At 46.7% G+C, this 17,170-nt stretch overlaps 1 protein-coding gene across 2 annotated transcripts; it reads left to right on the top strand.

Moving 5' to 3' along the window:
- Window positions 1–1,605: 1,605 nt before the first annotated feature.
- LOC126520742 (uncharacterized) lies at window positions 1,606–15,188 on the top strand. Of its 2 annotated transcripts, XM_055065062.2 has the most exons (8): window positions 1,606–2,179; window positions 3,968–4,025; window positions 4,166–4,251; window positions 8,576–8,707; window positions 9,592–9,654; window positions 9,859–9,912; window positions 12,861–12,998; window positions 14,173–15,188. In XM_055065062.2, the coding sequence occupies exons 1-8, from the start codon at window positions 2,138–2,140 to the stop codon at window positions 14,452–14,454; spliced, it is 855 nt and encodes a 284-aa protein (XP_054921037.1). In that variant the 5' UTR covers window positions 1,606–2,137; the 3' UTR covers window positions 14,455–15,188. The 2 variants fall into 2 exon arrangements, with proteins under 2 accessions (XP_054921037.1, XP_054921041.1); XM_055065066.2 differs by lacking the exon at window positions 12,861–12,998.
- Window positions 15,189–17,170: the final 1,982 nt, after the last annotated feature.

Consider the following 17,170-nt stretch of genomic DNA (forward strand, 5'->3'; position numbering starts at 1 on the left):
TTCTGGGCGAGTTGGTGCATACTTAACATAAAAATTGTTACAGCGCAAACACATGCAACCACAAAATATCAAGGACGAAAAAAAAAGAAACAGCGCTTGTGTCCCGTCCTTGATACTTTGTGGTTGCATGTGTTTGCGCTGTAACAATTTTTATGTCAAATTAAACTCTACATCTTACAGTCAAATTTCCGTTCAGCGCGAGAAAGAAAATACAGAGAATCATATTCCATTCATAAGTTCAAGACATTGAAACCAATAGGCATAAATATTTCCAGAGGGAGCTTTATACTCCATTCGCTATGCTAAATTTCAAGCTATAAGCAACAACACTTAGTTATTTTCATTTGGTTGCCTAATGTTTTTTTCTTTTCTTTCCTCCCTCTCTTTGATTTTTCTTTTATTTATATGTTTATTCCATTTTAGTATTTTTTCTTTTCCACGAGCACCAATTTCTTCCTCACCTTTTATTATCTCTTTCAGAGACACGACAGCTCACTGACCTCCAACGAAGCAGACAATTTCTCTCTCCTCCTTCCCCCTTCCCCGCCGTCGTCCAGGTCCCTTCAACGAAAACACACACATCCTGCTGACACTCGGCTGTGTCAGCGGCCGTGTGAATAGCACTCCTTTCTTATCAATTCTACACCATCACCGCTAACGCACCTTCGGTCGTTGCCTCACCCACCCGCCTTACCCCCTCTCCCCTTTAGAATGTAATGTCGCCTTGAAAAAGAAAAATCCATTTGTCGAAACGTTGGCTCCCGCGTTTACCTTGTTCTCGTTTTGCTCATCGTCTTGAATTATCTCCGGGCCTTCCCCTTGTTTTCGCACACCTGACACACACGCGTGCTATTTGCCCCAAACAATTCTCTGGTTGATGATATGTCATTTCAATGTATTCAACATAGGATGAGTGACGTTCGTGAATTATTGTTGTCACATTTTCGCCAGATCTTGTGTACCCACCTTTCTTGCTAAGATCATTTGTAAACCCTGCATTTGCTACATTTGTTGCTGTACCAACCTGCTGTTACAACCATCCCGTCTCGTGGTGCATATTTTTAGCACGTTTGACATGTGTACCGATGATTCATGACGGGTGCAGTCACCTTACAGGAATAATCTATCTTCTGACATGGTTGTTTCTTTTTTTCTCTCTCTCTCTCTCTTTTAACCATGAGTCATCTTTCCTGTAAACACTGTTTTTGTCGCATATAATGTTGCCTTACGAACCTGTTACAACCATCCCGTCGCACAATATTTTTTTTTTTTGTGCATGCACGGCTGATTTGTCACGACTGCAAGTTTCTTACAGCTGTGTGTCTTGGCAGTGGATAAGCGCATAGGGTGGCCCCTATGCCGCGTACTTATTTAAGCACAACGCCTTACCGTTTCGTGTGTTCCATGACTCCGGCCGAAACGTAGGAAATAAAGCATCGTTTCTTTCGTACGTGCATCTTCAACCTACAATTGCATATATATATATATATATGTATATATATATATATATATATATATATATATATATATATATATATATATATATAATGACCCACTGTACTATACTTACAGGAATGCCCGGAGAATTTCACCATGCACCGGAGCCCTAGGCAGAAATCCTGCTTAGTGGCCACCTATTAAGCTTCCAAGCATTCATTCCACAGTTCACGGATCGTTCATAACTCAGGAACAGAGATCAATCTTGAACTGCCTACAGCTCCTCTAAAACCGTCACTTGGGTGAAATCTGCTGGACCCAGGCGCGGATCTTTTGTTAGCCACGTGCCATTTATAGGAGAGGGAGAAGGAAAGGAGAAGATCTCTCGTAGGGTATACAACGCTGGTGAAAATAAAAGCTAAACCAATGGCGCCGCACTATTTCGTTCACAGGCGTACCTTCTCTAGCCTCTCGCCTCGTTCCTGTATTTATCATTATCTATGAGTATCCTACGAGCAGTTTAACCTTAAATTGGCCAGTACGCCATTGTGGGTACGTGCCATATGTTTAAACGTTCATTATCATCATTATCAGTGTGCCGCACTATGCCAGCATGACGCCAGGCACCGTCCGGTAGACGCGACAGCGCAGGTTCGAAACTCGGGACATCGGTCCGCTAGTCGCACGGTACCGGCTCGCCATGAACAGGAACACCATTGTCAGCTTGTGCTACGGCTGCGCGGTGAGAATTGCAGAGTTGTTCCATCTATTAGGATATACTATTGTACCTCCTCTGGGATGTGGCTCGAATGTGCAAAGCGCGTACTTAAAGGGCAACTAAAGGAATATATTGAGTGGAGCTAGATTGAAAAGCTTCTGCAATAACGAATTCGACATTCGTCACGAAAACAGAGCATTCGCAAGCGACAAAATTTCGAGAATGTTAAATCGGACTGGCGCCACCTGTTGTGGGCTATGCCACCCTCACATGTGACGTGAGCCCCGCTGCAGCGCAAAGAGCGGCAGCTATGTCCCACCACAGCGAGCAGCATCGCTTTCCCTGTTTACAACCGCCGAGGCTCAAGTGACCGTATCCAGTATCCTGACCTCAAGCAGAGCCGCAGAGCGACTCATGCAAGTAGAACTACAGCCGTCAAGCAGTCCATAAATATTCTAAAAGACATAACAGCGGCATAGGGGGAGGTTACGTGGAGATTATGTGAACTCCTCCATTTGGCACGTATGGGTGATTCAAACTGAAGACCAGCAGCGGGACCTTTTCTAATGCATTTTCCACGCAATAAAGTAATACACCAGCACATAGATAACGATACATCATCGTTTTCTGGCCGTTTCTAGACAGTGTTCACAGACTTCTAGAGGAATATTTCGTCGATTTAGCTCGACTTGTGATTGTTGAAGTGTGAATAGTGGCAAGGGCGATATATCAGCCTCTTCCACCGCGACGCTGTACACAGTGTTGAGCATCGCCGAAGCCCTCAAGGTGTCTGTGCTATCTAGTCGACTACGCACAGGGCACGTCTCTGCAGGGACCGGGTCATGTCGGTGTATAGGACCGGTCTGTGCGATGTGCCAAATACCCCGGCCAGGGCTTGTTCTCTTGCCTGTCTCCGGCCTTTATGACGGTGTATTTTACGAATGCTAAGTGCAAGATGTGTGCGTTCTCCCTTGGGATAAAACAGGAACAGCGAAACACAGGAGGAGCGAGTAAAGAGCACAGGACAGAGCGCTGTCCGGACAAAGCGCACATGACAGAGCGCTCTGTCCTGCGCTCTTTACTCGCTCGTCCTGCGTCGCGCTGTTTCTGTTTTATACCAATGATGAACCAACCAGCCCCTTTGAACACATTGCTAGCGGTCTTTCTGATGCGGTTTTCTCGGCGTTGGGCATCCTACCTAGCTGGGATAGAATGAGGCACCCCTGTTTTGTCTACTGGAGGCGTTGTAATTAGCTGACGAGGTGGCCTTCCACTAGTTCTCAGATGGTGTTGTGCACATCGAGTCGTGATAGGAGCTGCCTGGACGAATGTTGAGGTAGCCGCAGCGCTGCCTTCATTGCCGTACGGAGCAAAGTGTCCATCTTGTTTGTCTCGGTCTGAATCACGTTATGGTAGCGAATAGACAGCAAGGAACATAAACGATGACTGCGGGACGAGGGTAGTGTTCGCACCTATATTGAGGTAAATTCTTCCTTCGGCATATACAGAATTTCCACCTCTTTCCTTTTCAGACCTTGTCTGTGTGTTTACTAGTAGTACTATTTAGTGGAAGCTGATCTAACAAAAGGAAATGCATTATATATAACGCAAGTAGATTCAGGGAAAACACGGGGATGGCGGGAGACGGAAATTCAAACAATGAGCAAAACGAGAACAAGGTGAAAGCAGCAGCCTTATCGAAACGTTGGTTCCTGCTTTCAGTAATTCAGTAATTTCTTCAACTGGTTTACGCAGTTGGGTAGTTGTGGTGCAAAAGCGACAATATATAAATTCTGTCTTTTTTCCTTACAGGCGCTGAATTCATTCAGTTTCCTGAAATACGCGTTCGGCTTCTACAGGCGAAACATGGGTACGTCCTTCGAAGTTTCTCGTTGGCAACTTCGCAACACTATACGCAGTCACGTGATTCAGTTCCCGCTTGTGCAATCTTCCTCTGCACAAAGTCGTAGATGAATCACGATGTTTTTTTCACTCTCTCTCTGCTTTCAGCCTATGGCTGGGCTTTCGACCTCACCTTCGGGTCCGAGTGCTTTCTAAACTTGATGTCTGACTACCTCCTCCTCGCCACCTACAAGGTACAAGCCAAACGAACTATAAACACGCGCCCTGTCACTGTTAATATTAAAACACAGGTTATGATTAGCTACGGCTTCACGGGCTGAATAGCCGTGAGAAAATAGCTATCATAAAACTCGCCAAGCGGTTGCGTTTGCAACTTTGGAATGCAAACCGTGGTTATCTAGCAGCCAAATGGGCAGGAGATAAGAGTTAGCGATTATCAAGATTTAAAAAAAAGATATACACCAGATGGTTGCACTAATCTCGCAAATGAAGCCGCACTATATGGTGAGTTCTTTATATCGAACACCATGGGGGTATCACCAATCAGCTAGCCACTTGTTTAACTGCATGTTACAGAATTCCCTGTAAATGTTCAGGCATGTCCTATCTTACATTGCCCTATCTTCCCACACGCAAAACCTTAAATACGACTTAACGTACAGCAGCTTTTACTCAATAAGCTATTTTAATATCTACGTACGCTTTATGTTTATTTGGCCACGCCCCATATCTTCGACTTTCCTGCTTTCGGTGGATGACAATGCAGACCCGGCGTGCAACGCATACGTACGCCGAAGTAACCGGCTATGACCATTGACACGTTCCCTCTCTGAATGTTTAGAAAAACGGCCACAATATGGCAACTAATTGGCAACTGATTATCGCGTTCCTATGCAGCAGGGCTGTACAACTCAAAATCATTTGAAGCCCAAAACCAACTTTTCCGAGATCCACGCCAGGCGCGCTTTAGTAAGAAGCGTTGCATGTTTTGCTTGCGAAAAGACAAAAGGTTGGTGTCATTGCAGTCGTTGCCGTATTCAGCACGTCTTGAAAGTCACGTCGATAGCTGAAGAGAGAAGCCTGCTTTTGTTCATAGCCATTAAAACGGCTGCTCGCAGACGTGCGGGCTTCCGATAACAGACGCGTGTGTGACGGCTTTGTTAGCTATATTTATTTATTTGTCCTTATTTAGGTACATATTAAGCTGAAAGAGGTGATGCTCCCGGTGCATGGCGTCGATGAGCACTATAGATACTCTACAGAGTCAGTCCTCCGGCTCACAGAGATCTAAGGGTCGCCGAAACAGAGAGTCGCTCAGTTCCTCATCTTCGAATAACTCGAGACGCTGTTGCAGGAACTATGCGAAAAGGTTCTCGACGTGTTCTTTATATTCATTGTTCCGTTATCGGTCCAGTGCGATGACAAAATTTAGCGGTCCTTTGTCTCGTATGGCCACGCGGTGATTGAAGCAGAAGCGCATTATATATACAAATTCGGCCTCGGGCCACCAAATATCCGATCACAGGCCGTATGTCGTGCAGCCCTGCTCTACAGGACACACCCCAATCAGGGTAACCTTTATCTCAAAAATGCGCAATAGTTTCCTTTTTTTTTACCCTTTGAAAATACAAATTTATCACTTCTTTAATTTGCCTCGTGTTACGTCTTCATCTTGCAAATAACATGAAAAATTGCAGCGCTGTTACAGAAAAGGATGTATTTTTTTAATTATGGAGTTTTACGCGCCGAAACCACTTTCTGATTATGAGGCACGCCGTAGTGGGAGGACTCCGGAAATTTTGACCACCTGGGGTTCTTTAACGTGCACCTAAATCAAAGTACACGGGTGTTTTCGTATTTCGCCCCCATCGAAAATATGGCCGTCGTGTCCGGGATTCGATCCCGCGACGTCGTGCTTAGCAGCCCAACACCATAGCCACTAAGCAACCACGGCAGGTAGAAAAGGGTGTATGAATATGTGCATTAGTATGGGAACCGTGATAAGCGCTGTGCTACCGGTATACGCTGCACCGCACAGGAATATAGCCACTGCGCATGCGCTGACGGGCTTTTCATGTTCATGTGCTCTTTCGCTGTGGCGCCGCGCCTTGTTAGATACGGGACCGTTTCCTGAGCCTACTTCGAGTTCCCCAGACCACATCGAATCGCACCACAGCTAATTAAGGAGCGCAGAAACACGGATACCACATTCCTGAGGCACGGCACGTGCAAACAAGTTGGCGGACCCCACTTCGTGGGCAGCCGGTGGAGCTATTCACTGCTTGACTCTTCCCGAAAGTGAAGCGAGAGCCTGGCACTGTGGCGGGTAAAGTGGGTCCCGAAGCAAGACGGCTGTAATGCGCCGTGAAAACCTGGCGGCGTAGCCCCCCCCCCCCCCCCATCCGCCTATTGTGACGGCGCCTTGCAAGTCAGCAAGGCAAGACCGCAGGGAGAAGAAAGCCCTCGGACAAACACACGAGCAGCGACTCTCTTCGCCGGGTGTGACTCCATCGCACGGGCGCCTACCATTTACCGAAAATGGCGTCACCTGAGCGGGCTCTCCCATTGGCCGAACGTGACGTGTCTTCGAGACACTGAAGGGCTTAAAAGACGGAGACCGGGAGCAGCAGGAGAGCATTCCTAGAGCATTGCTTGATTCATCCCTTTCGAGCTTCTTGCCACGGGCCGCAGCGTCCGAGTTGCTGCCGGCCCGTAATGACTTTAAGACTGTTAATTGACTCTCACTGTAAATAATGTAAATAAGCCTCCCAAGTTTTCATCCCGACGTCCTCCTCAACTCCTACAGCCTATAAAAGAGCGGCTGCAACCGGATACTTTCTCTTTTTTTACTGCAAGTATTCGCAGCGTTATCACATGAAATCGACGAGCGGAATTCATGTACCGATCGTTAAGAACAGCACGAAAAAGACAGCAGCATCTGTCAAACTGGAAACGCTGTATACAACCATAGTTCTTCAATGCATTCGTCGACATCGCAGTACTTGAAACTCGTATAACTCAAGACACTGGTTAATCTAACAATGCTCACATTCTTTTTTTGGTTGCAGGGATGTTTTCAATGAATATTAAAACCGCTCAATTAAAGCAAGCCTTCCGATTATTTCGCACTTCGGCTCCCCTGCGTAGAGCAACGCGACCAAGAGAGGCAGAGAACGTGAACAGTCAAAGCATATATATGCGCGACGTTTCATAATCAAGCCGCTATGAATGATGAAATGCACGACTAGAGTTGGAACGCAGCTGCATGGGTTCAGTCGCGCACTCTTGCACAATTGCTTTGAGTGTATACCCGTTCACCACCTGCACCTTAACTCCTTCAGCTTCTGATAATTCACCTGACACATGTAGCAGTACCTGCCATGGTTGCTCAGTGGCTATGGTGTTAAGCTGCTGAGCACGAGGTCGCGGGATCGAATCCCGGTCACGGCAGCCGCATTTCGATGGGGGCGAAATGCGAAAACACCCGTGTACTCACATTTAGGTGCACGTTAAAGAAGCCCACGTGGTCGAAATTTCCGGAGTCCTCAACTACGGCGTGCCTCATAATCAGAAAGTGGTTTTGGCACGTAAAACCCCATAATTAAAAAGACATGTAGCAGTCTTAATGAACTCGAGACAAGACAATCGATATTGTTTAAATGCCCAGGCTCAGTACCCAAGTTTCGTCGCCACGCTGCTGTGGACTGAGTTGGGCGCATGGGCTGCATCACGGTAGAAGAATGGGCTGCAACCGACCAGTCATTAAAATGGAGAAAGGGAAAAAAAATCCTAGGTGTCTTTAGCTATCGCCTAAGAGACGCGAAGGCGAATGCCTTGTAGAGCCTACTGTAATTCACCTTAATCCACTTGACTGCTTCTAATCAACCTTAATCCACGCTAATTCACCTTACTTCTCCACATCATTCCACCTTAATCGACCTTAGTCCCACAATCCATCTTAATACACATTAATTCAGGCTAATTCATAATCATCCACCTAATCGACCTTAATCCTTCTTCACCTTAATCCAGTCACTGATCAACTTTTCTAATCATCTCTTTTACACGGCTGTACATGCTTTGGTTCGCTTCTGACCTTCCTTGGGTGACGTGATATTTTCTGTACCTCCCAACACGACCTTGAAATATAGAGATCTAAGGCGTTTGCCTTAAAAAAAAGTAGGATGGAGCATGACGTCATGCACTCAGCAAACCTCGGCAAACCAAGCTCGTCTGACGCCTAGGCAACAGTGTACAAGCATAGAGAATGACTCTGTAGTGCTAGTGTGAATATCTGGATTACCTGCGCCTCAATGAGCGCAGTGGCTTTCGGGTAGGAATAAGCCTCGCAAGGTTGCCAGTAGCATTCAAAGACGCCTACCCTCGCATAAAACCCCTCCATCCACGTGCCACCTCCGCTTTAAACGTGTTTGCAGGGGTTTTAGCTTCGCACAGATCACCCCGTCGACGCGCGATAATGATATCCAGCTGTCATCTTCCTCATATTCGGCACACCGCCGATGTCAGTGGTGCGATGATGTCATTGCCACTCCGCAGGACTTCCCGCTGCCATCTTTGCTGTTGGGCAAGGACAGCCTGGTCCTGCTCGGCTTTATCGTGTGGAACTCGGCCAGTGTCGGTGTCTGCTTCGTCAGCAGCATCGCGCTTGCCGTGCACTTCGCCAACACGGTACGGACCATCAGCGTGGAATGTTTGTAGGCATATCTCGAATTTCTTACCGTGTTCTTTTTCTAAATTTGGTGCTTGTAGTCGGCTGTTAATTGTGAACCGCAGACTATGATCTACAAGTCAGCCATATTTAGACCTCTCCAGAAGAATTTTTTTCTTCAACTTGGTTTGGTTTTTCGAGAGCAGTATGTAAACAATATATAGCGTGATGTCAGAAAGTTGATGCGCAACACTCAAAAGTGTGCACTGACGAAGGGGGACATTCGATTTAGTTCGCACGAAACATGCTTCGAAACAACGCATTCAAACCAAATCGCCTTGTACATGCTCTAAAATTACTGCAGCAAAGAAGATAGAAAAACGCAGTAATCAGTTACTGGTTGCTGAGACCACGCATGTATAATCAACAACAGATGCTCGGCCGCGTCCTCGTTTATCTTATTCAATAAACTGCGCTTCTAATTCAGACATACGCGAGTAGGACTGCGGCGCGTACCGGAAGTAGCACTACGGCCTGCATTTTTTTTTCTTCGTTTCGTGCTTCTACGCAGAACAAATCCCTCTTATAACTATGCATGACCTCAGCGACGCGGCACAGGCCTTCCGATCTCGGAGGCCGTTGTTTAATGGCTGCATCGCCGCCAGGTAGCACGTGTTGAAGCGCAAACGGCAACAGACAACGAGAAGAGCGCTTGTGTAACTGACGAGCTTCGCTAAGTTTCAACCTCGATGACGTTCACGTTATTTCTGATACAAAAATAATGCGAAACATGTGAATATTACACCGCCATATCCCTGCTTTCACAGCACTGCAGTGCGTCAATGGCACAAGACTCATGGTTGTGTTTGCAACTGCGTTGCCGCTTCGGTTGTTGGCATCGCAGGTGGACCTGAAAGAAGCCATGCAGGACCTCAAGGACCAGAACGTGGAGGAAGGAGACTTCCGCGTGAGTGTAGCGTGAATATGGCATCAATGACGCTATAACCACTAGCACTGTACACTGTAACATGTACGCATATTTTAGCCGCAAGCGTTTAGGCCTCTGTGTAACGAAGCTTCTGTATAGCACTCTCGATCGGCTCACCGAAAGTGTGGAAGCCGGCGGTGAGATCTATGTATAACATCCCGCTTCTTGGCTTCTCTCTTTCAGAGACAAATGATGATGACGACGATATCCGTATTCACGCTCATGGCCTTCATCAAGGTAACAGTACTTTTTTTTCCCGGATAAGGCACACAGAGCCGCAAAACTCGCAGACCGCGTCCATCGCGGCAGCTTTCTTAGCTCAAGAAAAATGTCGATATTTTTTCTTTCTTTCTTATTTCTGTGGTCGGTGCTGTTGTGCTCAACTGTATAGTGTCGACGGTGCCGTAATCAGGAAGAATGCACACCTGAACGCAGCTTAACACCCGTCATTGTTTTGCGCTGTGAAGGATACTGCCTACATTCTTTTTATTATTCGTCAACATCGTAAAAGAAATATCTGTACAAATCAAATTGTTTGCATATGAATGGATCCTCTACCGGGAGGTAAATGATCCTGACGACCAGAGATTATTAAGGTGTGCTCTAGACAAACTACATATTTCCTGTGAAAAATAGCAAATGAGCATTAATACGCAAAAACCGTTTATATGACACCAAGAAAAAAAGGCACCGCTGACTTTTCCGTAGTCAATTAACGGTCGCCGTCTTAGGCCTGCAAACCATTATAAATACCTAGGCGCAATAATCACTTCAGATCTTCGGTGAAATTACCAAATCACTTTTACAGAAAAGAAAGCCATGAAAAAACTTGGATACCTAAGATCCCTACGCCAGACAACTCAAGAAATAAAATTCATCATCATCGTCAGCCTATCTTATGTCCACTGCAGGACGAAGACCTCTCCCTGCGATCTCCAAGTATACCCCTGTCCTGCGCCAACCGATTCCAACTAGCACCAGTGAATTTCTTGATTTCATCGCACCATCTAATCTTCTGCCGTCCTCTACTGCGCTTCCCTTCTCTTGGTACCCATTCTGTAACCATAATGGTCCAACGGTTATCTAGTCTGCGCATTACATGACCTGCCCAGCGCCATTTTTTCTCTTAAAGTCTATTAGAATATCGTCTATACCCGTTTGCTCTCTGATCCAAACCGCTCTCTTTCTGTCTCTTAAAGTTATGCCTAGCATTCTTCGCCCCATCGCTCTTTGTGCGGTCCTTAACTTGTTCTCAAGCTTCTTTGTCAGTCTCCAAGTCTCGGCCCCATATGTCAGCATCGGCAAAATGCACTGATTGTGCCCCTTCCTTTTCAGTGATAATGGTAAGCTTCCAGTGAGGAGCTGACAATGTCTGCCGCATGCGATCCAACCCATTTTTATTCTATGAATTTCGTTCTCATGATCAGGGTTCTCTGTGATTAATTGACCTAGGCAAACGTACCCCTTCACAGACTCTAGATACTGACTAGCCATCCTGATCTATTGTCCCCTTGACGGTTATTCATCATTATCTTTGTCTTTTGCATATTAATCTTCATTTATTTTTAATTAATTAATTATGGGGTTTTACGTGCCAAAACCACTTTCTGATTATGAGGCACGCCGTAGTGGAGGACTACGGAAACTTCGACCACCTGGGGTTCATTAACGTGCACCTAAATCTAAGTACACGGGTGTTTTCGCATTTCGCCCTCATCGAAATGCGGCCGCCGTGGCTGGGATTCGATCCCGCGACCTCGTGCTCAGCAGCCCAACACCATAGCCGCTGAGCAACCACGGCGGGTATATTAATATTCAACCCCACTCTTACACTCTCCCTGTTAAGATCCTCAATCATTTGTTGCAACTCGTCTGCAGTGTAGCTGAATAGAACAATGCCATCGGCAAACCGAAGGTTACTGGGGTATTTGCCGTCGATCCTTATTCCTTCCTATGTATTGGAGTAATTGACTATTGGAGAGATTGTGTCTCCTTGTCTGACCCCTTTCTTTATAGGTATATATATATGTATAGGTTATAGGTGTTTATAGGTAAATAAAATTATTGGCTTATACAACCTATATTCGCCCAGTTTTTGAATATGCCTCCGTGGTTTGGGATCCGTACAAAAGAATATTGATAAACTTGAGAACGTACAGAGAAAATCCGCTCGTTTTATACTGCGCGCTCATGCAATCGCAACACTTCAGTTAATGCTCCAATTCATAAAGCGAACTTGGAATCTTTGCAACTACGACGGTATCGCGAAAGGTTAAAATACATGGACTAGCTATATCATGATAAGCTTGGCATTGACTCGAGTGCATACATAGAAAACGTTGCGTGATGACCCACGCGGGCGTATCAATAAAACAAAATAAGAGAATTTTATTGTGGTACTAACACTTACAAGGATTCTCTTTTCCCGTGAACTGTACGCTGGTGGAATGGTCTCCTTGGGAACGTTGTGGATGCAGCAAGTGTCTTCATTTTTAGCGAAGCTCAAAAATCTGTAACAATATTTTATGTCGCCGTATCTGTTATCTTTTTTTGTTTGTTCTGACGTGAGCACGCCTTTCAATATGTGTTATGCATTAATTGTGTAATATTTATTTGTATATTGAAATTCACTAAGTATATATGTTCCCAATTGTGTGTCTAGTGTTTCTCTTCTTGTATAATATTACAGAGCGCTATAATATATTTTGTTCAATCACAGCTGGAGGCAGTGTCTCACTGTCCACTCCTGGTTACGGCCTTATTCTAAGGCCAGCAGAAACTTTGTAAATAAAGCACCAGGCATGTCGAGCATACTTCGGGCGGCTCAGCGCGAATCCTGTATTTTGAGCGAATTTTTCAGTTCACTGGAGGCAGTATACTTGGCTTCCGAAACTCTCGTCAGTCAAACATATTGTACTCAGTTGCTCGAAGGCTCGTTTTCACAGGTTTCCAATTTTACTGAACGAATTCTCGATTCCTCTCAGCAATGCGCTAAATTTAAAAGTATCCCCTCATCAAAGCGATTCGCAGTACAACGGAATCTGCGCAGCCCTTGACAATTTCGTAATAATCGGCTTGCAAATGTAAAACACGCACTAGCCGAACATGTGCCAGAATGGACGCCTTCTATCGTCTTGATCGTGAACGAGAAAAGATGAGTCAGTGCCACTGGGCTTGCATCCCAGGGAGCCATCCTGTACAACATGTACTTGTACTACAAGAAGACTGGCGGCGTCGATGGCAGCGTAGAAGAGGCACCCACGGCTTTCTACTTTCCTGCAGACCCGACGGCCCCCGTGCCCTTCCTGCCGCCGGAGTCAAAGGTGCGCGCCGAGTTGAGAGAATAACGAATCTTCCGGCTTAATTTTACGGCGAAAAATTCAGCCGTGATTTAGCGGCAAACGCAACAGAAACGCGTTAGTATTACGTCGCACCACTTTGAGGTCCCGGATCCATGATTTAAACCGAGTTTTTCACATTGCAAAGTGTTGTTCAGGAGCTTACGCGACACAAGTCCTGCCTCTTCGAGGAGCACGACTCACGGTGATCACTAGCAGATCACCGTCAGTTCCACTATGTACATAGGCGTTATTCCAAGCTCTCCCATCTCCGCTATATACCTCTGCCACGTAACCGGCTTCCCGCACTTCACAAACATACACATTTTCCTATTTTGACACTCCTAATAGTAACCCATTAATAGCTGTTAGCGCTTACAGCCTTGCTTAAAACAAGGATAATTCACAGCTGATGGCGTCACTCATTCTATTTCTCTGTTGCACATCACTGAAATGGGCTGCGCCATTGCGGTCATGGCCAGCCTTCGCGCAGCTTCAATGGGGCAGACCCTACGCACTGGCTCAACGGTAGTGATGTTCTGCTGCTGAGTGATGTTCCGGGTTTGGTTCAAACTTACATTTCTGGTCACGATGATGATCGCACTTCGATGGAGGTGAAATAAAAAAAGTAAGCGACACAAACGCACGTGTTTGTATACCGAGACTCGGAGCGAACACCAGTTGCTGAAATCGATCCGGATCCTCACTGACGGAGTTCCTCAGGTAATGAACCACAAGAAAAAAAAAAGAAAAAAAAACATGTACACCGAAGGATTGAATTGCCGCGTTATTTTAATAGAAGAGCGCCTGAAAGCTGCTAGTCAAGTCGCTCGTCCCTGATAACCCCTGGCCTGTCCCAGTACTGCAGTGCATGGTTTTTTCAGCCTCGCCTGCTCGCCTGTGTACAGTAGTGCGTCGAGTACGCTACCACCCAGGTATTAGATTTCATTCGTTTCCATAATTTGCTCGCTGTGTATTGCTTTTTTATGTTGCAACGCTAAGCTTTGCCTGTACTTTATTTACCGGATCTCCAACTATAGCCTCTGGCTACATGTGATGTCCGACAAGTGTTTGTTTACTTGTGTTTGCAATATGGAAACAGATAGGTCCATTCTTCAAGCCACTGCACTTTAAATATACCACGGTATTTCGTTTCCAGCGGCACACCAGGGCAAACGTCGCCGGAGCGCCGCCAGCAGCCGCCCGCTGCGGCCTCACGGGGGCGCCCGACACAGCGATGGCATCGGCCAGGCGACCTCCGGCGCCTGCTGCGGTGCCGCCGTTGGTCAGGCGGCCCCCGGTGCAGCAGCCCTTCGAAGTGGCCGTACTACGGACGCCTTTCATGGTGCTTCACATGCCGCCCGCGGAAGTGCCGACCGGACCGCAGCCGACAACGCAGCAGCAGCCACCGCCCACCGCGACGCAGACGGCAGCTCGTTAGATTTGCTGCGTGGAACCGCAGCCGCGACCGGTAGAAGCGCGTCGTGGCCGAGCAGAAGTAAAATGGGTGTGAAAGCGCATTATAGCGCGTGTTGCTTTCACGTGTAAGCTTGACTCTTCCTCAAGCGCGGCTTAGGTCAGTACTTGGGATAGCTGTTTCCACGTGCAGTGATGGCCCAGCCAGATTAAAATTTGGAGCATTTTTTGGGGGGCAGGAAAAATGTCGTTCTGGAGCAGTCTTGGAGCAGAAAATTGGTCTTTTTGGAACATTCGGAGTAGTACAGCAGTAATCTGTAGCCATATGGCGAAGCTTATTAATGTGCAATCAGTAAGTGCTGCTTAAGAGTGAAGCAACAAACAAACAGGGACCAATTAAGCTTGCCTTCCCACTGACGGTATACCATGCACAGTATGCTGCACAGATTTTTATTGCGGTAGGCAACAAACTTAATTTTGTAAACAAATAAAATTTTGTAACCCAACGAGTACAAAGTCATGCGCCTGGGCGCAAGACAGACAGAACTACAAATGGTCGGATACAACTAAAGTCTGCAGTGAAGCCCCGCCCACGCCCTCATAAATAGTTCGAAATGGAAACTTTCCCAGTTACCTAAAAAGGCGTTAACGACAAAAATAAAATGATAAGCGCGTAATTTTGTACGTTTTCATTCGTGTATGATGATGGAATGGTGAAAGCCTAATTGTTTATTGAACTGAAATAATACGCTTGCTTCGCTGCAACTATTTATTGTCAAGTTTCACTTCAGTTGGCAGTGAAGTTTCATGGGTAAAACGGGGTCAGCAGTGAAATGAGCTGTACCGCGGACTATTGAAGAGTGAAATGCTCAGACTCCGTACACTCTGTCCACGTCTGTTGCGCACCTCATCGCTTCCTGCGATGAAAAGACTCCAAGAACAGCGGACGCTCCGGAGGTATCAAGTACGACGCCATTTTGAAATGGTCGCATGACGATTTTGTTTGCGTCTGTGATTGGCTGGCGGAGTAACAACTCCGCGCGGTCCGTGTGCATTGGTCACCATCTGCTTTTTTTTTAAAGTTGTATCCTACTATAGAACAATTTGCGACGTCAGGCACAAGACAGAAAGTGACGGCAAATGTCTTATGTGCATTCCAAATGACAGATGCGCTTTTATATGCTTTACGGCACAAGATAAAATGTGTGTTACGCCCAATAACAATGCCAGAAGCACGACAAGAGACTATGCGTCTATGAACGGCGCCAAGATGAGATGCTTCCATGCGGTGTGTCGCAAAGATGGCGATGGCCGTCGAGAACAACGCTCGTACCATCCCGTGCACTCGCTTTCGTTGCGAGGCGGTTTGTCAGCTGCCCGTGTGACCTATGCGAATAGATACTAGTCGATTCAGCATAAAACCCTAACTTTTATCCCCGATACCCGACCTACCTTTTGAAGCACTACCTCTTATGCCCCGAAGGACTCAAATTGCCACAGGCACGTCCGAAACAGTTGCGAAGTCCTGCAGTACAATTATCAGGCGTATCGGTGCTTGTACCATGGCAGGAGACGGCGTGTGCACGCGTGTATAATTAAGGAATACATACTGTGTCCCGTGGCAATTGCCTTTTCCCACTCTTGGTATGGTTCCCACTCTTGGTATGGTTCACCGCGTAACACAGCTTTACTGAGGCGAAGCTGACTTTAGGGAGCCGGCATTATGCAATGCGTCGTGCTTTTCGAGCTTCGAAGCCATTGGCACAGATTACAAAGGCGCCGTGGCTAACAGAGGTGAATTGTTTTAATGTAAAACACGCCACCGAACAGCAAGAATCTTGGTAGCGAATGTCGAAGTAGCTAGGCCAAGCGTTGCCGCACTGTTGGTTACGGCTGCCCGCGGTTCTGCGTGTGAGAGCTCCTGTTCGAGGCAGCGAGATAAAATGGCGGCGGTAGTATCTTCGATCAATGCCGTTTCGGACCTGCGGCCATGGCAAAAAGTCCAGAAAATCGGACGGTGAAGAGTTTTTGCGTCCGAAATTTCAGACGTTCTTACACAATTGACTCTATGAGGTACTGTGGCGGTGCCGCGAAGGCGTTCGAATTATCGGGCGTCCGGAAAATTGGTCCTTGACTGTAGTTGCATAGCCCTATTTAAAACTGCATTGCCGTGAAAATGCGAGAATACCGCACTTCTGCACAGTTGGCGCAACTGGCACTTGAGTGGGGGCAGCCAGAAGCAGGCAAGTCGAAGTGTAGCAAAATGGCGTAGTTGGACCACCACTGCATGTGGGCACAGCAGTTACGAACACACCGCATGGAATGTTGCATCTCGTGAAGGTGTAGTTTAGGTACCACGTTTCCCGACATAGTCGCAGCGGACCAAGCAAGCGGGGCAGAAGGGTCTGTAAACCTAACGTGGCCTCCAGTGGGCCATGTGCCAAGTAGCATGCAACAGCGGCCAGACAGTGGACTGATGTAACTGAACGCACTGAAGAGGTTGCTCTATCATTACTGAACAAGCATGACGAAAATAGAAGTCCCGGGGAGTTCGCGAGAAGGGCATTTTTATCACCTTGTATATTGTAATAGCATACTGTCTGATGGCCCACAATTTTATATTAGCATGTAAAAGGAACAAAAGTTTACCGTTCTTAGCATGATTGCCTGCAGGGTGCCAGGTGTTGCACCAAGATTTAGGTACACTTGATTGCTCTAGGTTTCATCTGTTTTATCAGCAT

The sequence above is a fragment of the Dermacentor andersoni genome, chromosome 3 (genome assembly GCF_023375885.2).
Source record: "Dermacentor andersoni chromosome 3, qqDerAnde1_hic_scaffold, whole genome shotgun sequence".
Taxonomy (NCBI): Eukaryota; Metazoa; Arthropoda; class Arachnida; order Ixodida; family Ixodidae; genus Dermacentor; species Dermacentor andersoni.

What these genes read in the sequence shown, in the direction of transcription:
- LOC126520742 (XM_055065062.2), top strand. Translation starts at nt 2,138, where the DNA reads ATGAACAGGAACACCATTGTCAGCTTGTGCTACGGCTGCGCG. An exon ending in CTTCTACAGGCGAAACATGG is followed by an intron (nt 4,026 to 4,165) that starts GTACGTCCTTCG and finishes CTCTGCTTTCAG; the next exon opens with CCTATGGCTGGGCTTTCGAC. An exon ending in CCGTGCACTTCGCCAACACG is followed by an intron (nt 8,708 to 9,591) that starts GTACGGACCATC and finishes TTGGCATCGCAG; the next exon opens with GTGGACCTGAAAGAAGCCAT.